The 27,845-nt window shown below is 46.9% G+C and overlaps 2 protein-coding genes and 1 long non-coding RNA gene across 7 annotated transcripts; 1 reads left to right on the top strand and 2 right to left on the bottom strand.

The window, feature by feature from the left end:
• On the bottom strand, window positions 1–22,557 carry ranbp10 (RAN binding protein 10). Of its 2 annotated transcripts, none has more exons than XM_027285735.1 (15): window positions 22,199–22,557; window positions 13,725–13,836; window positions 11,678–11,730; window positions 7,528–7,695; window positions 7,399–7,421; window positions 6,719–6,903; window positions 6,177–6,289; window positions 5,812–5,920; window positions 5,574–5,722; window positions 4,966–5,182; window positions 4,738–4,877; window positions 4,490–4,638; window positions 3,544–3,655; window positions 3,301–3,452; window positions 1–3,219 (listed from the first exon to the last, which is right to left on the bottom strand). In XM_027285735.1, the coding sequence occupies exons 1-14, from the start codon at window positions 22,395–22,397 to the stop codon at window positions 3,322–3,324; spliced, it is 1,860 nt and encodes a 619-aa protein (XP_027141536.1). In that variant the 5' UTR covers window positions 22,398–22,557; the 3' UTR covers window positions 1–3,219; window positions 3,301–3,321. The 2 variants fall into 2 exon arrangements, with proteins under 2 accessions (XP_027141536.1, XP_027141537.1); XM_027285736.1 differs by having other exon boundaries at window positions 3,311–3,452; window positions 22,199–22,433.
• On the top strand, window positions 22,538–27,845 carry tsnaxip1 (translin-associated factor X interacting protein 1). 4 transcript variants are annotated; one of them, XM_027285738.1, is made up of 12 exons: window positions 22,538–22,669; window positions 23,044–23,240; window positions 23,326–23,401; window positions 24,780–24,920; window positions 25,017–25,110; window positions 25,931–26,127; window positions 26,258–26,396; window positions 26,536–26,702; window positions 26,801–26,914; window positions 27,035–27,144; window positions 27,342–27,462; window positions 27,568–27,845. In XM_027285738.1, exons 2-12 carry the CDS (start codon window positions 23,131–23,133, stop codon window positions 27,673–27,675), a joined length of 1,377 nt encoding a protein of 458 aa, XP_027141539.1. In that variant the 5' UTR covers window positions 22,538–22,669; window positions 23,044–23,130; the 3' UTR covers window positions 27,676–27,845. The 4 variants fall into 4 exon arrangements, with proteins under 4 accessions (XP_027141539.1, XP_027141541.1, XP_027141540.1 ...); XM_027285740.1 differs by lacking the exon at window positions 22,538–22,669 and having other exon boundaries at window positions 22,941–23,240; window positions 25,092–25,110; XM_027285739.1 differs by lacking the exon at window positions 22,538–22,669 and having other exon boundaries at window positions 22,942–23,240; window positions 26,539–26,702.
• On the bottom strand, window positions 23,533–24,827 carry LOC113747149 (uncharacterized). The gene is made up of 3 exons (XR_003463380.1): window positions 24,705–24,827; window positions 24,507–24,621; window positions 23,533–23,755 (listed from the first exon to the last, which is right to left on the bottom strand). It is a non-coding gene; the product is annotated as an uncharacterized LOC113747149 (long non-coding RNA).

Here is a 27,845-nt window from a genome sequence, read left to right as displayed (position 1 = left end):
AAAACAAAACAATCACTGATCACGTCAGCGCCTATCAGGTCTACGCCGGGGTAAGAGGAAGGATGCGTGGTAACAGTGCTGAGACGCAGCCCAGGCTCGAACACAAAGGACAGCTGGGAGACTCGATCCCTACAGGTGCAGCAGGTTGTTCTTTCAGGTATAAGTGTGTAACAGAAGTCCTTTACAGCTGCGAAGCAGATGTGGAGTATTACAATAGTTCCTATTAGAGCAGAAGGTCTTTATAAAAACCAGCGTGGTAAGAAGTTTGACCCTGCAGGAAACCCCCCCAACGTCACATCTCCTGTGTTATTATTATTCCATACGTCTCTATGTAAAATGCTCTTATTAAAATGGAAATATACACGTCAGGGTGGATCCACAAGCCGTTTAAACCGGGTCACAACAGAGCAGCCCAACAGTCAGACAACATTCAGCCCCGAGTGAAAACAAAGAAACATTCAGAGCGAAATATCTAAAAAGATCCAATAAACTGAATTTAAACGAAGCTCAGGCCTGTGAATGGCAGTTAGCGGTTAGCTCGCTAGTTAGCTTAGCTTAGTCGTTTTTTTTTTCCAGAATTGGAAAAATAAATCTGAAATCTGAATTATCGGCTAATGATAGCTAGTTAGCTAGCAAGCTAGGTAGATAGCAGTTGGTGGGTAGCTAGTTAGCTAGCTTGCTAGCCGGCAAAAAGAAAGACTGTTTGTCCTCAGAGAAAGACAAACACTCAGACAGCTAACAGACTGACTAACATTAGCTAGCTGGCTAGCCGGCAGTTAACGGTTAGCTCGCTAGTTAGCTTAGCTTAGCTGGCAGTGGCAAAAAAAGTTTGTCTTCTTTTTTTTTTTTAGGAAAATTTCCAGAATTGGAAAAATAAATCTGAATAAATCTGAATTATCAACTAATGATAGCTAGTTAACTAGCAAGCTAGGTAGATAGCAGTTGGCGGGTAGCTAGTTAGCTAGCTAGCTGGCAGTTAATGGTTAGCTCGCTAGTTAGCTTAGCTTAGCTGGCAGTGGTTAAAAAAAAAAGTTTGTCTTTTTTTTTAAGGAAAGGTTAGTTAGCTAGCAAGCTAGGTAGATAGCAGTTGATGGATAGCTAGCTAGCTGGCTAACTAGCTATCAGACAGCTAACAAACACATAATTAACATTAGCTAGCTAGCTAGGTAACTTTTGTAGCCGTGCTGTGTGTTCATGAGCAGCAGCAGCTAACTAGCAAGTAGCTACTAAGTTACTAACTAGCTAATAAGGGCTAGCTGGATGCTAAATATTTGGAGAAGGTGAAAAACTTCTGTCTTAAAATAAAAACTTAAATTCAATAATTTGACTTTATTGGTTAAAATATATATTTTACTCCATTCATTCGTACGTCTTATTTATTAATCCTCAATCAGGAGAGGTCTCAAAAACTTTGCTGTAACTAAACCTTCCTTCCTTAACGTAAAAGGACAAACTTCTGGGGATAAATAATAAATATATGGAATAAGCTGGACTCTGGTCTAATAATAGGTATGACACAGTGAAGTCAGGTGTGTGGGTGTCAGAGAAATGCAGGGGTGTGAATGGAAAATAAAAAGCCTTTTTCCCCGACACACATAAAACTAGTTTTCACAACCGTTAAGTGGTTTTTGAATCAAATGCCCCCCAAACAGATTTAATTATCACGAAGAGCGTGCTGGAATTAAAAAAGGAAAACCTGCTTGGAAAATGATTTCTCCTCTTCGTTTGAATTTCTAACAGAAGCTCGGGCTGTGGTCGGTTTGAACAAACTCCTCGGGGGGCGGTGGCTCGACTCGTGCTCGTTACAGGTTTTTGGAGGCGGCCGTGATAATAGTGTTCAGTCGGGTCCTGAGAAGTCGGTGCTATGAGCTGCAGCTGAGCTCTGCCACCTGCAACAACATCACTGATTGGTCGATGCTGAGGTCGTTACAGTGAAATGAAGGTCCCAACACCTCTAACGTTCCAATTGAATCCTCTCCGCCTCGTTACTGGCGGGGTCCGTCACTACAGAGGTCCTTTAATCATGTTTTTTTTTCTTTGGTTCAAAGTATTTTATCCATGAAACGTGACACACCGCACTACGTTTTGAGTTTTTAAATGACCTGCTGCACAATCGGAGGCGTTTGTCACGCTGAGCGGCTCCGAGTCTGAAACTTTAGCTGTTAGCCAGCCTAGCTAGTTAGCAAGCTAGCTAGGCTCACTCGGTAGGTAGGTAACATATGTAGCCTCGTTAAGCTACATGTAGAGAACAGTAGTTACTGTGCGGTGTGTTTATGAGCAGCAGTTAGCAGCAGCTAGTAACTTAACTACTAGCTAGTATGTTACCTATTAGCTAATAGATGTTAGCGGGCTAAATCTTTGGAGCCAAGTGAGTAAACGAAAACAAAGATTAGCTTAGCCAATAGCTAGCTAGCTAGTTAGTTAGCAAGGAGAAAGCCAGTGTTGTGTGTTACTGTGCGGTGCGTTTATGAGCAGCGGTTAGCAGCAGCTAGTAGGCTAACTACTAGCTAGTAGCTAGTATGTTACCTGTTAGCTAATAGGTGTTTTATGGAGCCTGCCAAGTGATGAAAGCCAACAGCTAGCTAGCTAGTTAGCAAGGAGAAAGCCAGTGTGTTGTGTGTCTAACCTTAGCCTAGCCTAGCCTAGCCTAGCCTAGCCGGCTACTAGCTGGTATGTTACCCATTAGCTAAAAGAGGGCTAGCTGGCTAACGGTCAATGCACCTCGCTGAAGCTGAGGCGGTCACCGTGGTAACAGGATGTGGGTGTCGTGGTTGCGGTGATATGACGAACAACAGCAACAACAGCAACAGCAACAATACTGACGGCAGGGACCCGTTAAAACAGAAGAAAGAAACAAAGAGGTGAGGTGAGGGTGTTCCAATCGGTTTTGTCCGGGATGAGCACGACAAACTGAATAAAATAAAACTATAAAAAAGTCTAGATAAACAGAATAATAATTAATTATCTTTAAATAGTGTCACACGTTTCTTTATTTGATAATACTAAAAATTAAAAAGGAAAGCCTCCTTCTCTCCTCGCCTCCTTCTCTCCTCGCCTCCTTCTCTCCTCGCCTCCTCTTCGTCTGTGCCGCTGGCTCGGTCTGACGGGACGGGCCAAACACACCAACCAATCACACGCATGCTCTTCCCCTCCTCCTCCTCCGTCGCCATGACAGCCACCTGCTGGACACGCCTCCTCTCAGTGCTGCTCGTCGCTCACCTGTCGGAGAGGAGGCGCAGGTGTGAGCCTCGTGTGACGGACAGTGTGTGTGTGTCTCACTGCGAATGTACCTGGACTCACCTGGACTCACCTGGACCTGGGCTAGTGCAGGAAGTTGTCTACTCTGGCGAAGGAGCAGGAACCGGACCGGACCCGGGCCATGAGCTGAACACACTCTGTGGCCTGGCCAAGCGCCAACATCAGCGGAGGCTGCTTGGGCAGATTCTGTGACTCTGAAGAAGAAGAAGAAGAAGTGTCAGTGTACCAGAATGTGTGTCTGTGTGTGTGTGTGTGTGTGTGTGTGGGTGTGTGTGTGTTCTTTACCCAGGATGGCGCTGTTGAGAGCGGAGCAGAGCGATTCTCTCTGTGTCGGGTCTAACTGCTGACCGACGGGGCAGTTCCACGGGTCGGAGTACGCCAAGAGGCTGAACGCATCCTGCAGACAGACAGACAGACAGAGGGTCAGACAGAGACAGACAGACAGACAGACCGACAGAGGGACAGACAGACAGAGGGACAGACAGACAGAGGGACAGACAGACAGACAGAGACAGACAGACAGAGGGACAGAGGGACAGACAGGGTCAGATACTGTTGTTGTCTCTCTCTCTTTAACTCGGTCCTGTTTGTCTGAGCTGAGTTCTGCCCCCTGGTGGCTGAGTTTGTGTTTAACAAACTGTTTCTTGGAGGATTGCAAAGGGGCTGAAAGCTTCTGGTAAATTTATGGAAACTTTCCATGAATTTGGGGAATATTCCAAATCATGGGAATTGTGGGTAATTTAAAACAAACTGAATCAAATCAAACATGCAAAATAAAACTATTAAAAACATTTCAACATTTATTTGTATGTATATTGTTTTATTGAACAATATTTCGTAGTCCACGGGCTCACGTGTGTCTTCAACAGTCTCTGTGTGTTCTGGGCTCTAAAAGTGTATTCCTGTTTATTCCCATGGAAAGTTTCCAACTTTGAAAATTCCCAGAATTTTGCAGCCCTACCAGACAGTCTATAGTTTTCAGAGGTTATAAAAGTCTTGATCCAACGTCACAAACCTGTTTTTATTTATACTTTTATTAACTCGTCGTTAAAGTTTTCTGTCTTGACTTTCTTCAGCCGCCTCAGTGACGGTTTCATAAAGAAAGCTTGTTGGCCGATCTGAACTCAGTTTAAAGATCATCTGTCACGCTCCTCCTGTTCCCAGCCTACAGGAGAAGTCATGGTTTCACTTTAATCGTCGGGACAAAGAGTGTGCGCCTGCGTGTGCGTACCTGCAGCATCTTCTTATGCGTGGCGTTCTTGCCGTACTCGCGACACAGCTGTTCGTTGAGCGCCTGCAGCTCCCGCCCGAACTGGATCATCCTCTCGGTGGCCGCCTGGTTCCCTCCACACAGCTGTCTGTTGTTATTACAGCCCTCATCTGCAACACACACAGTAACATCAGAGTCACCACTTGGTCAGTGTTGAACCACAGTCCACTGTTGGCGATGTAGGCGTGTATCTGTGTGTGTGTGTGTACCTGTTACTCCGTTGCCGATGCTGTTGTCGTCAGGCTGAAGGATTTCTTCGTGTTTGTACGTCCCATTCATGATCCGCGCTGAGGAGCCCTCAACAACCCCGTTAGTGTAGTGCTCTGCTTCAATCTCCATCTCACTGTCACTACACACACACACGCGATGAAGATGATTAAACTCGAGGACAGACGGGACGATGTGGACAGACTGCCCCACATGACGGGCCTTCCTACCTGGTTTCCTGGGTGCTGTTGGCGCTGTGCGGCTGGCTCTTAGTGGAATCGGAGGAGTTGGACTCGGAGTAGTTGACAGAGGAAGGGGAGGAGGAGGTGGAGGAGGAGGCGGAGGAGGACACGCTGGGGTATTTGACGCTGCTGCTGCCAGCGCCGCTGTGGCTCTTTGACTTGTTGGTGGGAGTGACCCCGTTACTGCAGGTCGGACTGTCTGCTCCTGAGCGAAGGAAAAACACGGTTAACGGAAAAGACGTCGTTTCTGGTGGCTGTGACCTCGACCACGCCGGACCTCGGACGACCTGAACGACTGTCGTTTACCTCGGACGACCGTGGTTCACGGCGGTCCTCAGGCGACCCCAACAACCGTCATTCACGCCGTTCGACTGTCATCGAGATAAGGTTACATAAACGACCGTCGTTTACAAGTTTATCTGCGTCAATGTGTCGTTATTCAGAAAGAACAAAGGTTTGTGTACCTCCGGTGTGCAGGTGTGTGTTGGTTTGTGTACCTCTGGTGTGCATGTGTGTGTTGGTTTGTGTACCTCCGGTGTGCAGGTGTGTGTTGGTTTGCGTACCTCCGGTGTACATGTGTGTGTTGGTTTGCGTACCTCCGGTGTGCAGGTGTGTGTTGCTGGCTCCGTGGCGGGGGCTGAGGCTGGGTGAACCGGGGTAACTGTCCTGGGACTTGGGCGAGCGAATGGTCAAGCAGCAAACTTCGCTGTCTGTACCGTTCACCATCTCCACGAACTGACGACACCTGAAGAGCAACACGCACTGCTGTTAGCGGTGTTCACCTCGTGAAGCCGAACAATCAGCGCCTACATCTTTAAAAACACGCCGACTTACTTCAACATGAATAGTAGGTTTGGGTTGTGTTCTAACAGGCCGGGATAAAGCTGCTGAGTAGCTTCTATGGCTTCTCCAACCCGTCCTGCCAGCACCAGCTTCTGTATTCCTATTAGACACAAAGAAACAAATAAATATAACAGTGTATTGATCAAGAGGAGCCGTGCTTCCACAGCAAACGTCTGACAGAGGACAGGGCATCCGGGACAAACAATCCTCAGTATCTAAGGCTGGACATCTTTGGTTTCAAACACTTTTATATCTAATATCAGACAAAGGTTTTATGTGACGATAAGAAGCTTCAGTATGAGTTCAGGAGTCCGTCAGTCCAATGTCAAAGCGATTAGAAGTCTGGTTTCCCTCACTCTGTCTGTTCTTTATTGATGTCTGGTCCTCTTGTATCATCGTCTCTGTGGCTCTGGCGAAGGCTGTTGCGGTGGCACAGTACCCATGATGCACCAGGTAGCTGGACACCATACTGGAGACGAGACAAACATATAGTGTCAATAAGCAGCTGCTCACTGCAGGTTTTCACAAACGTTACTCAAACAGCAGTAAATGGTGCTTTTGTCGGGGACTATTTTCAGCAGTGCATTAATCCACAGTGAGTATTTTCAGCAGGAGGACGGTCGGTGTGTGTGTGTGTGTGTGTGTGTGTGTGTGTGTGTGAGATCGACTCAAAATAAACCTGAGTGTGTTGATGTCACCCTGCAGCAGTGCGGCCTGCTGACGCGCTTTTAATAGTTTTTGGACAACAATGGAGCTCTGTGGCAAACAGGAAGACGATAGGACGGGCTTTGGATTCACAGTGAGTCCTCAGCTGGCTGCTTCACGTGTTCTCGTAGTTACAGGTGTTTGTTTGTTTGTTTGTTTGTTTGTAGGTGTGTGTGTGTGGACTGAATCTTACTTCTGCAGGACGGCCTGCCACTCTCCCAGCCTCTCTCCGATGGGGAAGCGGGCGATCATGCCGTGGATCTTGGCCCGCCATTCGCTCATGTAGTCCTCGATGTCGAAGACAAACGGCTGCTGGCCAAAGTTAGCGTCTACGATCTCGCCCGGAGTTTGAAGCCCCACTGTGGGGTACAAGTTGGGCTGCAAGAGATGTTCAGGCTCACACAGTGAGTGTTGTAAAGTACGTAAAACACAGAGATCATAGAGTTCACAAAACCACCAACTGGGTATTCAGTTAACACAAACGCCTGGACTGACGGCGGTCGGTAACTCCATCTACTCTGCAGCCAACTGTTCAAGTCTTAAAACTTATTTGGCTGCTGTTAAGTTCCAACAGCTCAAGATCAGATTAGAAGGACCCACATGGTCGACATCCAGTTATATGTCAGAGAAGGTCAGCTTTCCTCGAGGAAATCTGGGGCAGCTGGACTCGGTTGTAGATCCATGAAGATGTTCGTGATCGGTCACGTCAGACCTCAGTCCAGTTGCTCCAGATTTAACCTTCGTAAAAAAAGCTTGTCACCACAGCAGTGGAGTGACGAGGGTCGTAAATATGAACTCAACATCTCATCAACAAACTGGGACACATTAAAACAAAATGCTGCGATGATGTGATGGACGTGTAATGACACTTACAGGGAGGTCTGTGAAGGCAACACCTGGTGGATAAAAGGACAAAGTTAGAAACGTGTGAGGATCTAAAGCTGTAAATCAGACAACAAGAACCGGACCGTGCATCACTGTCACACAAACACGCTCGCTGACCTAAGCTGATGCCGTTTTTGGTGTAGAAGCAGGTGTTATTGATGAGGTTAACGCAGCAGCCAATCACGTCCCCCGTGGTGAACGTCGGGCCGTACGGTTGGCCGGTCCCAGAGGAGCAGAAGGAGTGGCCGTCGTCTCCATGGTAACCGTACGAGTGTTTGTCCCACCCTGAAAACAGGACACACATCGTCATTTTACACTTTGCGGCGCCGGGTCGGTCCACGGGAGCGTTTGAGGTGAAGTGACTCGCTCTCGCGGTCGCTCGGCTGAAGGAGAGGAGACAGTTACTCAGAGACTTGCTCAGATTTTCCCATCTGACTTCCACTGCCTGCAGGGCGTCACATGACAGCGCACACACACACACACACACACACACACACACACACACACACTCTGAGTGTTTGCAATGCTGCAGACGACCAGCAGGAGGATTTGTTCTATGTAAAGAAAGTGGTGAGTCACTGCTGACGGAGAGGAGGAAGTCATGATTTACTCCCTAAACTCGCTCATTTCTTCTTCCTGCCTCGACTGATGCAGCGAGGCGTGAGTATTCAGTCGGAGACAAAGACACGAGTTACTAAAAACAACAGCGATGGTCCTTCACACACTGTGAGCTGGTTTCACTCATGTAAACTTCTCGCCCTCAGTGGACGCCGTCTTGTCTACGTAGCAGAAGAAGAGAGACAAACTGAGATGAAGCGGTCACGGTTTCATGTTTGACAGTCAAATGTTGGCGCCAAGGGGCTTTGAAGTGAAGCCAAAGACTGCAGGTCCACTCGAGTCAGTCTCCATGTTACGGACTTCCATTCATAACACAATACTTCTGAACAAATCCCTGAATTCGTTAACGTATACGTAACGCACCAACGTTGGCTTTGATATAAACGTTGTCATTGGGGATGCACGATATTTATCGGAACGATAAAATATCGGCTGATATGGAGAGAAATTTTAACCGATAAAAAGATCCGATAAATTAATGAAATTGGGGAAATAGTTTGCAGACGGACACGAGAGTCGTCGCGATCGTCTCACCTGACTCAGAGAAAACCAATAAGAATATTTCTAAGAATATCAAACCGCCTGCGTACAGCAGCTCAGCTGATGAGCGTGTATAAAACGTCTACACTCGATTCAACATATACACGGAGAGCAGAGTTTCCAGCTGTGAATATTTACTATAATTACATTGTTCTTTCCAGGAAACTCCTTCAGAAATGAGCAGGAACTCACAGCCCCGCGGCTCTCTGAAGCATGCGCAGTGTTTTCGAGTTAAGAAGAAGCTCAGTGTGTCGCGGGAACGTGAGCTCTGACCTCAGATAACCTGTGTGTTTATGCAGCACTCTTAAAGAAGCCGTGAGCAGCGTGTGCACGGTTACACGTGTCCGACACGGTTATCGATCCGACAGGCAACCTGAAAGAGGACGGGCTGTGTAACATCCCGGCGGTCCGTGCGCTCACTCGCGGTTATCTGGTCGAATCCCTCTGACGGGCTGTAAAAGGAGCTGTCGCCGCTCTCGGCTCGCGTCGCTCTGTCAGAGTCTCTCTTCAATCACAGCCTGGCTGTCGTTGCCAAAAAGCAAAGCGGGGTTAGTGAAAGTAGGTCGTGTTTGAGCCGAGATATTAGATTTGTACTCGTGTGTGTGTGTGTGTGTGTGTGTATAAAGTGTTACCACGAGCCAAGTGTGCTAGTTTTTGTGTTTATGTCATGTGGACATGAGCGCATACTGCTGTGTGTCCATGTTAGTGCATATGTGTATATACTTCTGTGTGTGTGTGTGTGTGTGTGTGTGTGTGTGTGGAGGTATTAGATTAATCTGCTGACAGGGATATTGCCTCTAAAGCCAGGCTCACTGCTCCAACATGCTAATGAAATGGGCAGGCCTCCACAGCGGGATCAGACACAGAGGTCAGCAGTGGACGACGTCGTACGGCTGGACCAGAACTCAGGTCCACAAGAACTCATCAGAACTTATCAGCTCTACACGGACGCCCCGTCACGTTCAGGATTCATTTTAAAGGCTCTTGTTCTCATGTATTGACCCCTCTGTGGATCTGAAGCGGGCTGAGGGACGCTTGGTTGCTCTGTAACCACACCCACCTGTCAGTCAAAGCGTCCACGCTCTTAATCCTGCATAACTTTAAGCCTTAATATAATGTGAACAGGTGAGTTGTATATAAATTCACCCTCAGTACAGTTGTCATGAACGGGGAAATTAGCTACAGAGACCAAAACTGTTTTTTGTACCAGGCTGTAAACATGTTTATTTCTGCTGTGAAGTTGGACATTTGGACATGGGGACTTATGGAGACTGACTCACTTCTGGAGCCAGCCTCAGGTGGACGTTAGAGGAACTGCAGCTTGTGGCTTCACTTCACAGACACAGAGGTTGCAGCTTGGTGTAAGCGGCGATAAGATACTGCAGTTTGTGTGATGAAACACGTCACGGTGTCAGAATAAAAAGTGAAGAAGAAAACAGCCTGACAACAACAAGCAAAAAAAAAAAAAAGTTCAAAGCACAGCAGGGATGTTTTCTCTGTGAATATCCACACACACACACACACACACACACACACACACACACACACCATTCATTCTCCTCTCTTCTTGATTCACATGTGTCGAATGTCACACAAAGGGGTGGAACGACGTGGAACGCTGCGTGGACGCATGAAAAATATTTTTGGTTGCTAGGTTTCCACTACAAATGGTCCGCGCCCTGCTAGACAGATTACTCTGCATTGCCTTAACTCTGACTGACTCATGTTGTGGTGTGTGTGGTGTGTGTGTGTTGTGTGTGTGTGTGGGTGTGTCCCGAACTCTGTGGATTTATCTGTGTGTGTTGTCCTGGACTGACTCTGAGTTTGGTTGTTTGTTCGCTCTGTTACATCCATCTGCACGTTTACTGTACGTGCTGTAGAACACATGCAGCCACACATCACATAAATCACATAAATATAAATATAAATATAAACATATACAAAGCTTAGACTGTAACTGTAGGTGGTTGGGAGTACGTTAGGGATTAACAGTATCAGCCTCATGACCTCACTTAAAGCTAAAAGGTTCGAGCAGTACACACAGCGGTTCGTTCATACGGATCGGTCTTTCAAAAAAGATTCGTCCAAGAGTCAGTGATCCGAATCGGTAAAAAGACTCGAACTCAACACTGGTCTGAGGTCAGACCGTACAGCTTCTTGGAGACATGTCAAGACACGTCCTGACGTGTCCACACATGTCCTGGCGTTTCCCCACATGTCCTGACATGTCCCCAAATGTCCCGACAATGTCCCGACATGTCACAATGTTCAGGCATGTTCTGACATATCCACACATGTCCTGGCGTTTCCCCACATGTCCTGACATGTCCCGACGTCACAATGTTCAGGCGTGTCCTGACATGTCCTAACGTGTCCCCCTATGTCCTGACATATCCACACATGTCCTGGCGTGTCCACACATGTCCCGGTGTGTCCACACATGTCCTAACGTGTCCCGGCGTGTCCTAATGGTTCCCCACATGTCCTGACATGTCCCGACGTCACAATGTTCAGGCGTGTCCTGACATGTCCTAACGTGTCCCCCCATGTCCTGACATATCCCCACATGTCCTGACATGACCACACATGTCCTGGCGTGTCCTAATGGTTCCCCACATGTCCCGGCGTGTCCCCACATGTCCTGACGTGTCCCCACATGTCCTGACGTGTCCCCACATGTCCTGACATGTTCTTTCTGCAGCTGTCAGTTCAGTCCACAAACTACATCCAATCACCATAGCAACGCCACACATCCTCATCACATTCTCCGGCTCACTTTCTCCATCCACACATGCAGTTATCATCCGTCCACACCACCTCGGAACACTCCAACAACAACAACAACAACAACAACAACAACAACAACAACAACAGTTTCGACATCCCGAGGGAAACAATCGGCTATCCAGTGTTTACGTTGTTGATTCTGTCACGTAAAGATGGAGCCTCTCAGCGGACTGATGAACTTTAAAAACACACTGCATGCTGTAAAACCTGAAACACGCCGACTGAGAACGCTGCGACGCCTCAAGCAGACAGATACGGCCGATGTTAGCAACATGTTAGATAACTAAGTGTGTGGTCTCGACATCACTGACACGTTACTCACCGGGCAGTCTGTTCATGTTGACTCCCTGTGCCGACAGGCCGATGCCCATGTACCTGCACACAACAAGAGAAGAGGAGTTTAAGCTGAGGTACATTTTAAACAGTACACGACATTTAAACTGCAGAGCACGAAGTGTTCAAGTATTCACATCGAGCGGATTAAAGGCTGTCAGGCAGAGCTTTGAAGAGGTTTCATATCTCAGACGTGTGGAGCAGTTATGACAGTCAGAGAGTCGATGCTCAGAGGTCGTAACGTCACGAGCATCCTTTTTTGTATAAGCGAGTTTGACTCGACCGAGTCGCTGAGTGAAAACATCTGACATCATCTCAGCTCGGGACCGAGCGGCGACCTTCGTGTCTGGGACGTGGAGCCAACAACTTGCAGTTCCTCAAACGTCCACTCAAGGCTGGCTCCAGAAGTGACTTTAACTTGTCATAAGTAAGACATCACTGGGCTTTGTTGACAGGCACTTACTCTGCCAGGTGAGCTCACCTTGCTGACCTTTGTCCTGGTTCAATAATGTAGTGTCAACACTGTGGAGGTGTCTGCTGCCTTTGAGTAAAAATGATGTGCTTGAGTTCATTTTGGTCTTAACAACATGTTAGATTCATATTGAGGTTGTTGCATTGACATGATGACACGCAGAGAATCTAACGCTGCGTTCCTTTCATTGTTCCAGTCCAACCAGAAGCAGTATATCAGGAAATACTGCCCGAGTAAGGCCACAACAATAAACCCATAAAAAGATCAGTCATGGTTTCATCACGCCTTCATTATCGTGCTGCCCTTTTTTATTCTGCTTTTAGTCACCAAGATGTTTGTCGCCTCCGGCACATTCAGCCTGCAGCTGCTCCAAAAGAAAGACTGCCGTCCTCGCTGACTTTTAAAGGTCCGATACGTAACTCTCGTTAGGAACAGCGTCTTGTGGCACTGACAGTATAACAAGTGGACAGTGTATATGTGTCGCGACCTCCCTGTTCCTCCTGTCGTCCACTTGAGGCTTGAGTCGATTTTTAGGTGACGTCATGGAGACTACGTCCAGTCTTTATGCTGTCAGTGCTCTCCACCTGAACGCTCACCTGTTCCACCTCGCAGATTTCACGTGCTTTGTTGGGTATTCTCTCGTGACGTGCGCGTCTTCTTCCTGTTTCTGGAAATAACCGAGCCAAACATCACGTCGAGATAATTCTGGAGCAGCTTCTGATTTTTCAGTGACATTGAACCTCGACAGTCAGGCTGTGGGCGAGCCGGGGCTTGTTGCTGAAGGCTGCCATTTTTGGAGTTGTACCGTCCTGTTTTCCACTGACACAGCAGATGAACTAAAGTTTAAAATGTTGATGCAACTTGCTGTCAGGGCAATGAAACATTTGGAGAGCAGCACAGCTGATGCAGATATTAATGGAGGCCGTGAGTGACATGTTTGTTTGGAGGAACTGTTGTGTTTGGCAACCAACGGTGAGATGAGGATTGGTGTTTTTATGCAGAGTCAAGGTGGAGGAAGTGCTGCTGAGGCAAGTTCACACATTTACAAGCCAGCACGGTGACGAAAGTACACCGAGATCAAGATTACTGACGAAATACGACTACAGGCAGACAGACAGATGAATACTTTTGAGTTAAACTGCTGTAATGTTGGACGTTTTAACATGGGGACTTATGGAGACTCAAGTGGACGTATACGTTAACGAATTCAGAGATTTGTTTAACCCACATAGCCTCTGAAACTGATAAATTAAACTCACAATAATTGCTCCCTGGACGCTTCCCGCCTTCAGTGGTCGTTATTTTGGATACTCATTGTGAAAATGGCAGCTGACGAAGCTGCTGGAGCTGACGTGGTTGCGGTGAAGTTGTAAATTTATATTTTGGTGCTAATGCTCCGCGCGGTCGATTTACAGCAAGTTCACAACAGTCGAACTCAAATTGGGACAACACCACTACAGTGTGCTATAAAGGAGAGTGCTAACAAGTGTCTGAGCTGAGACGCAGCTCGTAAACACCTCGTGACCCGAGGCTGGACAAAGTTATCAGAGTTGTTTCTTCTTACCCATCTCGACCTTTGCTGACGATCTTTACTTCAAAGTAGTAGATCCCACAGGCGGCCGGGATCGGGTGCGTGGCTCGCACCGATGCTGCGTCCTTGTGGTTCTTACCGTGGCCTGCAAAAGGACAAAGACAAGGTACATGAACAACGTGGTAAAAACGTGGTAACAACACACGGTAACAACGTGGTAACAACACGGTAACAACGTGGTAACAACACGGTAACAACGTGGTACCAACAGGGTAACAAACGCGGTAACAACGCGGTAACAACACACGGTAACAACATGGTAACAACGCGGTAACAACGCGGTAACAACGCGGTAACAACACGGTAACAACGTGGTAACAACGTGGTAACAACATGGTAACAACGCGGTAACAACGTGGTAACAACACACGGTAACAACGCGGTAACAAACGCGGTAACAACGCGGTAAGGCCGCTTTATGTGAAGTCATGTTGCGCTGCAAAGCAGCCTGTTGTTACATCAGACATGTTTGGAGAGCTGCTTGTAAAAACTCGACTTGTGCGCAGTCAGCTGACTTTGTTGCCTCGTGACGTGACACAGAGCTCCGTCGGTGCTTTTTGTTGTTCGCCGTCGTCAACATGGTTGTGTTTAGTCTAACAGCAGCTCTACACCATCAATCTGTCCCAGAAAGAAATCTACTCATGACTCCACTTCACAAGGTTTCAGGCGACTCTCGGTGAACAAACTAATTATACTCCGACACATATCTGGTATTTGGCTCACCTGAGTCTGGCACCAAACTTCTAGGCGTGCTAAATCTGATCCAGGGCTGACCACAGCCTGACTGACTGTACAAGCCAAAGCACTGATGGAGGGAGGGGGGGGTGACTTTATTTATTTTAATCGACTGTACTTTAAAAAGGTCCAGCGTGTGAGATTTAGTAGCAAAATAGAGCCCAAACTGTTTTTTGTCCCAGGCTGTAAACATGTTTATTTCTGCTGTGAAGTTGGACATTTGGACATGGGGACTTATGGAGACTGACTCACTTCTGGAGCCAGCCTCAGGTGGACGTTAGAGGAACTGCAGGTTTTGGGGTTTAGGTGAGGTTGTCACTTGTGTAACAGAAAGATAATTATTCTTATTTTCAGGTGATTAAACACTAATGAAAACATATTTATATATCATATATTGTTTTATTTTGTATTTCTCAAAGGTTGCGTTTGATGCCAAAGTTCCTCGTTGACGTTCTCCCAACATCTGAAACTTTTTGCTCTGTACCGTCTGCGGTAACAACGGCTCGTATTGTCTCTGGACCAATTACATCGAAGCGTTCATCGCGGCCTTCATTCCATATTCAGACGGCGGCTTATGCAACCTCTCGGGTCAGCAGAGAGCGAGGTGTGTTGTGTAACTGTGATCGAGGCTCTGACAGTAAACATGTGCATCTTTCTGCTGCATGTAATCACCTGTCGCGAGAAAGTTATTGTGAGCTAGCTGCATCAGTGTGTGTGTGTGTGTGTGTGTGTGAGAGAAATGTAGATCAGCTGTAACCTTAAACGAAGCAGCTGGCTGTCAGCAGACACCTTGAGGCTGTGTGTGTGTGTGTGTGTGTGTGTGTGTGTGTGTGTGTGTGTGTGTGTGTGTAGTATAACATGCAGCCGACTGAACGTACCGGACGTCATGATAATCATGAACAACTACAAACTGAGCTGTTGAGGTCGATGTTTAACATTTATCTAACGTGCACACTCACTCACACTGCAGTACAAAGGCATGTCAGTACATGTTTATTCGTGTGTGTGTGTGTGTGTGTGTGTCCGTCCAGCCCGGTTGCAGCAGCAACATTCACGGCGTCTATTTTTAACCGCTCCTTGTGAAAGCGAGTCGTCAGTAGGCCAACAGGTCTCTTTACAGCTGCATAGATGGGTCGGAGGAACGGCTACTACTTTTAACACCCCCAACCGCGAGCAGGCAGCCTAAATTTAACGTTTATAAAGACAAACGTAAGACATCACGGAGGATTCAGTGCGTGATTAAACCGACACTTTTCAGCTGCTATGTGACAGCAAAACTCTGCCTCAGAGGTCGAGGGTCAAAGGTTAACGTCCACGGCCTTAACAGTAATGTAGGAGCTAACAGAGGAGGGTGGAGGGTGCAGCATCACAGAGTGGAGGCTGAATGAACTCACTGAGGAACAAAATCCAACACACGGACACTAAAACAGCAGATGTTAAAAAGGTCCAGTGTGCAGAGTAGTGGTGGGATCAATTCTTTAAGTTCCGCTCTTGTTTGTAATGCTACGGTTTCCGCAAAGCGTAAACAGACAGGTCGCCGGACTCGCCGCTCCTGTGTCAGCGCAGAGCAGGCACACTTTGCTCACCCTCCACCCTCTTGTGTTTAGACGTTGCGCTGTCACCAGTAATGTGCGGGTTGATCCAAATTGAGCGGGTGCCCGCGGTCGCCTACGGTCACGAGTCACCAAACAATATTTTTAATGATATTCGGGTCGAGGTCGGTCGGGTCGTTTGAAATAAAGATGCTGTGTAAAGTTTTGTAATTTATGTAGTAGACAAAATTTTAGTAGAGAAAGTATAGACTACTTTTTTTAAAATGCGGGTCAGGAAGCGGGTTGGGTACAATATTTCACAATTATCTGCTGCGGTCCGAGTTCGGGCGGGTTAGTTTAAAACGACGGCCGGTGCGGGTCGAACATGGACCCGCGCATCACTGGCCGTCACGTCACGTGAACATAACATCGATACCAAGTCGGTATCGGATCGATACTAGCCTGGTGAGATCGATTCTTTACTTTAAGTTCCGCCTTTGTTTGCAATGCTGCGGTTTCGGCAAAGAGGAAACAGACAGGTCGCCGGACTCGCCGCTCCTGTGTCAGCACAGAGCAGGCACACTTTGCTCACCCTCCACCCTATCATGACGCCGCAATATCTAAATACAAAGAGGGTGGAGGGGGAAAGTGACTTTGCAAAGCAAACAAACAAGCAAGTTTAATTTTTGTATTATAGTTTTTAAACAGTACTTGTTTGTTTTAATTTGTTTACCGGTTTCTATTTAATTCTAAACTATTTTATAATAAAAAAGGAAACATCACAAAAACATTTAAGGTCATGAAAATTAATTGAGATTTAGCGATTCAATGACGCATCCACCTTATTTATTGAAAAGTATCGGTATCACTGATACTGGCCCGTATTTACTTGGTATACCAAAATATGCGGTACTGCACACCACTAGAGTTCAGTTGCATCTACCGGACTAACTACTGCATTGCAATCTCCTCACATCACAGGCTACCATAGAAACACAGTGTTTCAACATCAAAGAGGACCTGCTCCCACCGTAGATATAAAAAGGAGAATTTTTAAGTTACAAAAATAAAGATTCTTATTTTCAGGTGATGATACATGCATGAAAACATAGTTACGAACATTATATTCCATGTTTGTCTTATTCTGAAAATAAGATCTGACACACTGCACCTTTAAAGTGGAGCCAAACAGGTTAACAGAGGTAGCCGTCTTAAAACTTGACATAAAACAACTTTAAGCTGGACAGGACAGACAGGATCTGAAGGTTTTCCATTCATTTAAATGGGTGGTTGGTTGGTTCGATTCTGCACTGCTGCTCTAAACTGTGGCGGTGTATGGGGAAGAGGTTGAACCAGATCCAACTTTCTGATAGAAAAGCTCTGCGTCAACGTTCTTATCGACGTTTGCTTCGTCTCTGTTTTTGGTTAATATGGGCGGGAAAACTGCCTTTAGGTGGTTTGGGGCGGTAATGTCACCAAAATGACGACACTTCCACACCACCGGTCACCGGAACGCCTGGTCCTGTCCAATGCCACATTTCGTCTTATTGTTCAGACTGTTACAAGCGGCTGAGTCTTCACTTGTTGTTCTAACTCCCAGTTGGAGTTTTCAATATGTTACTGCTACAATATCACACCAAGCCTGCCAAGCCTCCAACTCTGAACATCTACACAAACTCCAGCACAGATTTAAAATGGAGCTACACGACTGCACTGAAGTAGCCTACATCATTTATCTATGCAAATAGTGAGACCACAAAGCTTCTAATGTTTATCTCTGATACAACTTTTCCTGAAGTTAGTTACTCCTGTAAGCCGTGTTACTTCACATCGTATTAAATGTGAATCAAAGGTGTGTCCGTCTGTGTTGAATGTAACCGCTGTGAACCAATCAGGAAATAACTTTTTATTTCTCTGATTAACGGCTCACTCTCATTCACCGTCTATGTCGCTCAACCACTGCTCAGTCAGACTCAGGTTTAGAAGCTGCTTCATGAAATAAACAAAGTCAGAACACGACATGTAGAGTATCAGAAGTTTGACCGGTCTGAGCGTGTGATTGGCTGACGCAGCGTGATGTCGGACTGTCTCCACCGCTTCATGACAACTAAACATCTGTGAACGTGTGAGGCCTTTCTCAAGGGGAACGATGTAAAGATGCGTTTTACATCCATCACATGAATAAATGATGAGGTTTGGAGACTGGACAGGAGACAGAGGTCACATCAGTAAATCTGATGAGTCGTTCCAGCTCTATTCTGAGATTTCTAACTCCCAGCAGCATTTGAACATTACGCCTTTCTTTCTGACTCTCAGTGTGTCGGATCGGCGGACTTGGCCTAGTCTGAGCCTGAAGGTGTAGCTCAGGGATTAAGAGCTCCCTCTTCATCATCTATTGTGTTTCTGACTTTTAAGGACTGGAGGACGTCCAGTCCTCTTTGGGTGACCTCTGGATGTCTCCGATGAAAACACTTTGTTAAGGCGGTGACCTACATCACTTCAAGGAGGTTTGCCACTCAGTGTGAAGTGGTTGGGACGAGTCTCATTTCAGAAGGAGGTGAATTATCCACAAGCGTTAAGCAGACAGTTATATCAACACCCAGACAAGAGCGTTGGGTAGTTACTATAGAGATATGAAGGAAACAAGGAAACAAAGGCTTTAAATAGGTTTCCTTTACAGCACATCTGAGCTCACTCTGCTCCATAAGCCTCCTGCAGGATCCTGAGGCATTCCCAGGCTAGATGGGCTATGTAGCCCCTCCAGCAGGTTCTGGGTCTGTTCTGGGGTCTATTCTCAGTTGCCCGGAACATCTCCAACGGAAGGCTCTCCAAGGGCCTCCTGGTCAGATGTTGAACCACCTCAGCTGGCTCCTTTCGACGTGAAGGAGCAGCGGCTCTACTTCGAGCTCCTCAGTTCTCATTCTTTGGTCACTACCCAAAGCTCGTGACCAGAGGTGAGGCTTGGAACGTGGATGGACTGGAACATCGAGAGCTCTGCCCTCAGACTCAGCTCCCTCTGAACCACAACGGCCCGGTAGAACATCCACAGTACTGCCGATGCCGCACTAACCTGCTGGTCCATCTCACGCTCCATTTTCCCATCAAGACCCCGAGATACTTGAACTCCTTCGCTTGGGGTAGCAACTCACTCCCAACCCAGAGGGATCATACCATTGTCTTCCAGCAGAGAACACAAAGATTCACAAAGACCCCCCATGAGACGAACTACGAGGAGCTGCAGGACGCCGGCGAGCGTCTGGTGGTCCGCCAGACGCAGCCCTAAAAAACAACTTGGATCCCGTGGGGAGAGGTATCGGGGTCAGGCAAAGATGTGGACCTGCTTGCTTTTAGTGTATTCATATGTGCTCCAGTTAGTCAATATGTTTGTTTAAGTGTGTTACATTGTGTATTAATGTATCCGTCTGCTCAGACGAGGTATATTAATCTGTGTCTGTGGTAGCAGACACCATGAAGCCTCCAACAGAGGAAATTGGCACACCGGTCAAAATAGCATTCAAACCACGAGGGTGAGGAGCTAAAGCAACCAGGAGGACAATTATCCTGCACGCTCCAGAACACGCTCCAGAACAGTCCTGAACAATCGAGCAGTGTCATCTGGGACTGTTCATCCACATGAGACAACAGGTTTTATCTGAAGACGAGATGAGCTAAACAGAGACCAAGTCAAGACCAGAACCAGAGGGTATCAAGACTGAGACAAGACCAAGACCATCGCTGATTGCTGGCAGCCGTATGGGCCACAGGTCACAGGGTCTATTTGAAGTTTATTGTGTGTTGAATTATTCTTAACAAAATTAAAATGTAATGATAAAGTATCCTGAGGAGGTGTATGTTTAATTTCTTATTTTAACATTTTGATTAGACTTAATCTTCCAGTCTTGGAATAAAATCCAGAGTCCTCTTTGTCCAAGACAAGACTGAGTAAAAATGCAGATCTTCAAAAAGTGATCTTGAGACCAAGACTGATCTCGAGGACTACGACAATGGTACACAGGCCTGTTCATCTTTTTGTGACGGGGCGTGAGATGTCACATCGTGAACAGAAACGATCACTGAGTTTCATATCAACAGCAGAGCCTGATCAATTACACATTAAAGGTACAGTGTGTAAGCTTTAGTGGCAACTAGTGGTCAGATTGCAACAAACTGAACCACCTCAGCCCAAGCGAGAAGCTACGGTGGCCTTCATGTGCCAAAAGAAGTCATCATTACAACTAGGGTTGCAAAGGGCTGGAAAGTTTCTGGTAAACCCCCCCCCCAAAAAAAAATAACTTTCCATGGGGAGTTAAACTGGGGAAATATTCCAATGGGAATTATAGAAATTAATGGGAATTGTAACTGTAAATTGAGGGTCATTTAGACAAACTGTATGATATCCAAACGTAAATATAAACATTTTGTTTTGTCATAAGCAGAGATGCAAAATAAAACTTTTCTTTCTGTTTATTCCCATAAATTTCCATGGAAAGTTTCCAACTTTGAAAATTCCCCTGAACTTTGCAACCGTACGGGTGGTTTGTTCAGGCTCCTTTGGATATTCTGTAAAAAAAATAAAATAAAATTCTGTTGTTTTTCTTGTGCTAAATAATAATAAGTTCGATCCTGTTCGTTGACATTTAACCTCCTCAACTTCTAACCAAAACATTGACCAAACTTTGACCCCTCTGGGCTACCGTAACAAACATGGCGGCCTCGGTGTAAGAGGACCCGCTCCGCGTGTAGATATAAACGGCTAATGCTAAGCTAATGAAACAATAACAATTTTTTTAAAGGAGATTATACGTCCCTGAAAACAGAGTCGTGTATGTATGGAGATGGACATGCATGACCTCTGCAGGCCACCGTAGCTTCACCTTAAAAGTCACTGAACCTTTGAATCATCTGGCTGTGTTACATCAGGCCTCACTACGCATGAGCCTTTCAAAATGGGTTACACAGCCCGCCTGCTCTCATCCTCTGCATGTCTGGTGTAAACAGGCCTTACAGTGGCCTTGCAGAGCCTCCGTGGAGACTCCTCAGAGCCCGAGGTGCAGGTCTGACCTGCCTGTTTCACCGTGTGCTGGCTGGATGGATGGATGGATGGATGGATGATGGTGGAAAAACAGCACGAGCAGGGAGCAGAAGACCTCGCGCAGATGTCACCTTGTTTTGATTTAAATAAAGGGAGAAAAAACTCCCGACAGGCCTGACAGGCTGTGATTCACTGCACACCAGCTAAAGTTGTTGTGTTATCGTGTCGGTAACACAGATTTAGGACAAGATGCGAGTGTATGTGGCCTAATGTAATGCGCAGAGGCCTCCGACCACCACCAGCTCCAGCAGCTCCACCAGCTCCAGCCTGGCTGCTTCCCCCGGGCTGCAGGCTTTGCTGAAGGCTGCTGGACAGCTCACTGTTGTGCTAACACGTCTGAATGATGATTTACTTCTAGAAAAAAAAACACTGAAACCACGCGAGAAAACACAACAACAATGCCCGTCTTTCTGACGCTACACTCGGCCTCTGCCGTGCTCGGTGCTCGGTGCTCGGTGCCGTGACACATTAACAAGTTTGGCCGGTGTCCATCTTGTTTATCACAACATTAAGTCACCTAGCCGCGATGCTAAGTGACCACCGTGTTCGCTTATGGGGTTAGCTCGCTAGTTAGCTCGCTAGTTAGCTCCCCTGTTTTGTTAAATAGCACTAGTTGGCTTCAAACGAGCTAACGAGCGACATATGCGTCGTTGTGTAACGATAGCGTCACATGTACGTCAGTTTACTGCACACAAATAACGTCATGACAGGGTAAATAAACAACAACAACAACAACAACAACAAGAAGAGAGGTGGAGGGGGTGTTGGAGGTGGAGGAGGGTTAGCGAGTTCACTGAAACACAAAGCAAGGTTACAGGACAGGAGGCAGCTCAGACTAGATTTACCACACACACACACACACACACACACACACACACACACACACAATCAACATAATCGCATACTGTGAGTGTGTGTGTGTGTGTGTGTGTGTGTGTGAGAGAGAGAGAGAGAGAGAGAGAGAGAGTGAGACCCCCCCCCTCCTCCTCCACCTCCACCTCCGCCAACAGTGACAGATTAGAGCCGCTGTTGTGACTACTTGTTCGGACCATCACCCAGCCTCCGTCCCTCCGTCCCCCGGCTCTGACCTTTATAGTGGACCCGCAGGTTGTTCTGTGACAGCCCGATGTAGCTGTACTTATCCTTGGGGCTCCAGGATCGGGGTAGCGGAGTCTCTTCCTCGTTCACAGCCGGGTAGAGACGCTTCAGCCGCTCGCTCAGCTCGTGCTCCTGGTAGTTAAACGCAGGATCTCCTAACGGCAGGCTTCCCGCTCCGAGCTCTGCCATGTTTGTTTCTCTGTGGATGTTAACGCGGCCTCCTGTCGTTCGGTTGTTCGGTATCCAAAGCCTGCCAGTGTCAGCCCGCTGCAGGCTGAGAGAGTGAGAGGGACTGAGGGGAGAAAATAGCAGCGGTGGTGTGACATCCCCGGATAAGCAGCAGCAGAACGTACTGTTAGGAGTGAGCGGTGCCTTGTGGGTACTGTAGTCCACCCGCACGCTCCCGTTTATGTTAACGTCTCTGGAAAGAACTACAAAGATCCACCACCGTGACCCTAAGGGTGAGGGCTTCCACTGTAAAGCGGGTTGCCGGGAGTTGTAGTTTTTTAAAACGGTTACATTTTTAGAACGTTATATAATTCTCTAACTTTTTCTGTGTCCATAAGCGGCACGTCTATTGGATAAATCAGAACATTAATAAACATATATAAAGTTATATTATGCGAAAAAGAGCGAAGTGATTTTAGCTTAGCATAGCTGTTGGCCGCGCTAGTTTTTAATGTGATATTTATAAAGAAGTGTTTTTTTAATATATCACGTGTTTGTTTTTGGCGCCAGTCGGACTTGACAGTTTACACACACACAGTCGTTTAAAGGTGTTTTTATGTTTACGCCATTCTATAACAAAGTTTACTGTCACTCTACACTAAACTAGTCAGGCGCGCCGCGGTCTCCTATACACGGGGAGGGTCCTGCTGCTGAGTTACCATGGTAACCCCGCTACAATGCCGAGGCGCGAGCGATGCTGAAGTCTCACCTGGACCCGCGCGCGCACAAAGTCCTCGACGACCTCAGCGCGAGGATGTCTCCGCACGTTAGATTCCCGCCTTTAACACCGTCACAGCAACAAAGGCAAGTGATTGAAATGTCGGGAATGCGTCACTCTGTGTCTCTAAAGTACACCTGTGAGTGGCTCACCTGTTCTTCTTCATGTTAGACTTGAACAACAGCATGACACTGAGGAGGAAGACCACGAAGGAAGGAGTGTTTCTGTCCGACCTGCAGCTGGGAAGGTAACAAAAGAGACACAACAGCAACCTTCACCGTCTCAGGAGCCATTAAGGCTCAAATAAAATGAATCTGAAGCTACAAAACTAAAGAAAACAAAGGTTTCATATATATAAAAGAACTAGAGCCTCGAGTTTGTCCACAAAAAGAAAACACCTGACTTTCTGTCACTTTATTTACCTGTTAAAGGTCCAGAGTAGGAGTATCTATTAGCAGGAACGGAATACAACATCTATCAGTATGTTTTCATCAGTGTATGATCACCGGCTCACAGGAAGGAGAGGGTGCGGCGTTGGAGAGAGTATTCAGTTGGCTTGCAGTCTGCAACTTCACCACTAGGTGCCACTAAATCTTACACACTGGACGTGTAAGAAAGGAAAACACAGCGGTTATGTTCAAATGAAAACGCAGCGGTTATGTTCAAGGGAAAACACAGCGGTTATGTTCAAATGAAAACGCAGCGGTTATGCTCAAATGAAAACACAGCGGTTATGCTCAAATGAAAACACAGCGGTTATGCTCAAATGAAAACACAGCGGTTATGCTCAAAGGAAAACACAGTGGTTATGCTCAAAGGAAAACACAGCGGTTATGTTCAAATGAAAACACAGCGGTTATGCTCAAAGGAAAACACAGCAGTTATGTTCAAAGGAAAACACAGCGGTGATGCTCAAATGAAAACACAGCGGTTATGTTCAAATGAAAACACAGCGGTTATGCTCAAAAGAAAACACACCGGTTATGCTCAAAGGAAAACACACCGGTTATGCTCAAAGGAAAACACAGCGGTTATGTTCAAATGAAAACACAGCGGTTATGCTCAAATGAAAACACAGCGGTTATGTTCAAATGAAAACACAGTGGTTATGCTCAAATGAAAACACAGCGGTTATGCTCAAAGGAAAACACAGCGGTTATGCTAAAATGAAAACACAGCGGTTATGCTAAAATGAAAACACAGCGGTTATGCTCAAAGGAAAACACAGCGGTTATGCTCAAATGAAAACACAGCGGTTATGCTTAAATGAAAACACAGCAGTTATGTTCAAATGAAAACACAGCGGTTATGTTCAACAGAGCGTTGACCACTCCGTAAATATAAATGTATACTTTGGTGTGCATGGAGGCTTCATCACTGAAGGAGAAGTTGCGGCATTTGAGAGTATTCAGTTGGTTGCAGTCTGCAACCTTACCACTAGGTGCCACTAAATCCTAGACACTGGACCTTTAACATGTCAGAAAGGAAAACTCAGCGGTTATGTTCAACACACACAGACCGTTGACCACTCCATAAATATAAATGTTTACTTAGTTGTGCATGGAGGCTTCATCATTGATCTGTTGAAGCAGCTTCGTGTGTCTTCATGTTTGTGTGGGATACAGGTGAACCGGACAGGTGGCAGCTACATCTACGCAGGCCCAGGAAGGAAACCTCAACTCCTGACGCACCTGGAGAGCTACGTGAACAAAGAGCTGCAGACGATCGGCCCAGAGGAGCCGAAATGTCAGGAGCTGAAACTTCAGGTGCTGTGTTCAGTTTGTCACTGAAACCAGAGAAAACACACACACACACACACACACACACACACACTCACTCACATATATCTGCTCTGGCCACAGGTCTACCGGCACGCCTTTGGTTGTTTCATCAAAGAGTTCAAAACCTACCAGCCCCTTCTCTCTGCCATCAAACAGGAATATGAAAAGACTTTAGGTGAGTGAACCTGAACAGGTACGGGAGCAAATCAGGGTTAAGAGGTTAATGAAGGCAGTGCTGTGGGAACAATAGTTGAGGGCAACCAATGACAGTATAAAGACTGGACAGCGTACCCATGACGACACCCACAGGTGTCTGAAGCTCACTGTGGCCTGCTCAAACAAGCCACCTGTAACCACACCCACCTGTCAATCATAGTGTCCACGCTCTTAATCCTGCATAACTTTAAGCCTTAATATAATGTGAACAGGTGAGTTGTATATAAATTCACCCTCAGTACAGTTGTCATGAACGGGGAAATTAGCTACAGAGACCAAAACTGTTTTTTGTACCAGGCTGTAAACATGTTTATTTCTGCTGTGAAGTTGGACATTTGGACATGGGGACTTATGGAGACTGACTCACTTCTGGAGCCAGCCTTCGTGTAAGAAACCGAGCTAGAAAAACCTGAAACGAGGTCAAATTATAGCAGTTAAACTGAGCATAGAACCAGAAGACGAAGTGAGGAGACGACAGCAAAAATACTCCAAACTTTTCACTTTCCTGACGTTTTTCTAGCTTAAAAAATGAGAAACAAACAAATGAAACAGGAAAAAAAAACGTCCTCTGAATCATAAATGTGACTGCTGACGACAGAATATCACCAAACGTCTGCAAATGAAGCCAATCACTGAAGCATGAGAGGTCACCTAATTGCATGTGAAGGACTTTAGAAACAGCTGTTGGTTGCCAAATATATGATCGAAAACGCTGAGTCATGTTTCACATTTAAAATGTTTCACGTCGACCCTTTTTACGTGTTTTTACGTCTGTTCAGCACATCAGCGGGATCAAATCCAGGAGCTGGAGCCGCTGCGATCCTGTCTGAGGCGGGTGACGGAGGATTGTGACAGGAAGATTCGAGCTCGCTGGGCGGAGGAGCAGGCGGAGATCGAAGAGCTCAAGAGGGAGAAGCGGCGACTGCAGAAGGACGTCGAGGACATGAGGGAGAGAGAGAAGGCCACGCAGGCGGCGGTACATGACATTTATTTATTCATTCATTTCATCTACTTCCAAACAAACTCAAGCTAAGCTGCTAAAAGTGTCCGACAGTTTCAGTTCAGATAGTAACGTCAGTGGTGGATCGTGATCTACTCCTCTCCAGGTGGACCGTCTGCAGTCTGAATTATCCGACCAGTACCTGCAGTACCGGGAGGAGCGCGACGCCCGCAGGCTGCTGATCTGGCAGCTCAGTGAGCGAACAAGAGGCTCCGCGACGGAGGAGGAGCAGTCTGCAGATGAAGGTACAGGTAGAGCTGCTGCTGTTGGTGGACGGTTCAAACAGCTGATAGGTCGAGAAGTGGAGAATGTTCTGCAGGTGTGGTCTGCAGTGTGTGATGAAGTAATATTAATATAATAATGTACATGTTATAATAATACAAGAAGACGCTCAGGACTCCGTGAAGCTGCAGCTCGCTCTGAAGGTGTGTCGGGCGGACTTGACCAAAGCTCAGGAGGAGCTCACGAGGATGAAGGCGGAGTACTGGGATGTCGTACCACGACGCAACTGGGACGCCCTGGAACAAACACACAAACAGAACCTCCAGCAGGTGCCTCACACACACACACGCACACACACACACACGTACGCAAACACACAAATCTTAACGTCGTCACCGTGTCTTTGTGTGTTTTTCATGGCGTCCAGTTGAAGACTCTGCAGCGTGACTTTGATCAGATGAAGAGCGAGTACGACACCCTGCTGGAGCTCCACAAGGAGGCCAGCATGCAGGAGGAGGCGCACGAGCCAATCACGGCGCAGGTATGAGCACGATGTGTTGTTATCCGTCTCCTGGCTCCAGCTTCATATCGAACTGCCAAACACTACAGTAGTATTGATCTTCCCAGAATCAGTTTATGAAGAGACCGTTTGCTGTTACAGACGGACGAGAGCGCGTCCGAAGAACAAATCCAGGTCCAGTCCAACCAGCTGACGGCGCCGGTTGACTCTGGCGTCCCTGAGAGCAGCACGCTCACCGCGCAGGAGTTCAGGTGATGTAAAGACGTACATGACCTTCTCTGATCACGTTGCCTCGGTTGCCCGGGGAACTTTTCTCGTTGGTTGTTCCAGTTTTTCATCATACAGCAGCGTCTGTGCTTCGAGCCTCAGCCGGGCTGAAGAGGAATAAGAAAGTTTTTGTCTTCACCGGCTGCCTCTGAGAGTCTCTTGTGTGTCCATGTATGTGCAGGGCGGCCCTGAGGACAGCGTTCCCCCTGAAGTCAGATCAGGATCTAGATGAACTCGTGGCCTCGGCTCAAAGCGAAACAGACAGCGATGACGCCATCCCGTCTCAGAGACTCCGCGACCTGGTACGTACCAGCACAGGTGCTGCTCTTATTTGATGGAAACTTTGAACTCGTCTTCAATATTTAGAGACTTCTGCTCACTTTGTCTCCTTCGATTCGTCTTTAAAGCTCCAGCAGCTCGCAGAGTCCGACACATCAACCGCCTCACCTGAAGCTCCGGAAGAAAACGCTTCAGGAGAAAACGCTGCATCAGATCCTCCTCCAGAATGTGACTAATCTAATGAATATTCTTTTAATTTATTGCTAATTGAAAAGGTAGGCTGACTTATCTCAGGTTACTGACTGTCACATTTTACAAAGCAGCTCCTGACAGCTGCGAATGTGAGCGCAGTAATTTAACCTCACGCTGCCGAACGCAGCTCAGAATAAATCACCTTCAATTTGAA

This window comes from Larimichthys crocea, chromosome XII (assembly GCF_000972845.2).
Source record: "Larimichthys crocea isolate SSNF chromosome XII, L_crocea_2.0, whole genome shotgun sequence".
In the NCBI taxonomy this organism is placed as follows: domain Eukaryota; kingdom Metazoa; phylum Chordata; class Actinopteri; family Sciaenidae; genus Larimichthys; species Larimichthys crocea.
This window is presented reverse-complemented; position numbering and strand designations above follow the sequence as displayed.

Bases quoted from the DNA above. Each gene is read 5' to 3' on its own strand.
- tsnaxip1 (XM_027285738.1), top strand. From the start codon at position 23,131: ATGCTGAAGTCTCACCTGGACCCGCGCGCGCACAAAGTCCTCGACGAC. The intron at 27,145-27,341 runs GTGATGTAAAGA...ATGTATGTGCAG, and splicing joins CTCACCGCGCAGGAGTTCAG to GGCGGCCCTGAGGACAGCGT. The intron at 27,463-27,567 runs GTACGTACCAGC...TCGTCTTTAAAG, and splicing joins CTCAGAGACTCCGCGACCTG to CTCCAGCAGCTCGCAGAGTC.
- ranbp10 (XM_027285735.1), bottom strand. From the start codon at position 22,397: ATGGCAGAGCTCGGAGCGGGAAGCCTGCCGTTAGGAGATCCTGCGTTT. The intron at 13,837-22,198 runs GTCAGAGCCGGG...GTCCTTTTGCAG, and splicing joins CCTGCGGGTCCACTATAAAG to GCCACGGTAAGAACCACAAG. The intron at 5,921-6,176 runs GTGAGGGAAACC...TGTGTCTAATAG, and splicing joins ATCAATAAAGAACAGACAGA to GAATACAGAAGCTGGTGCTG.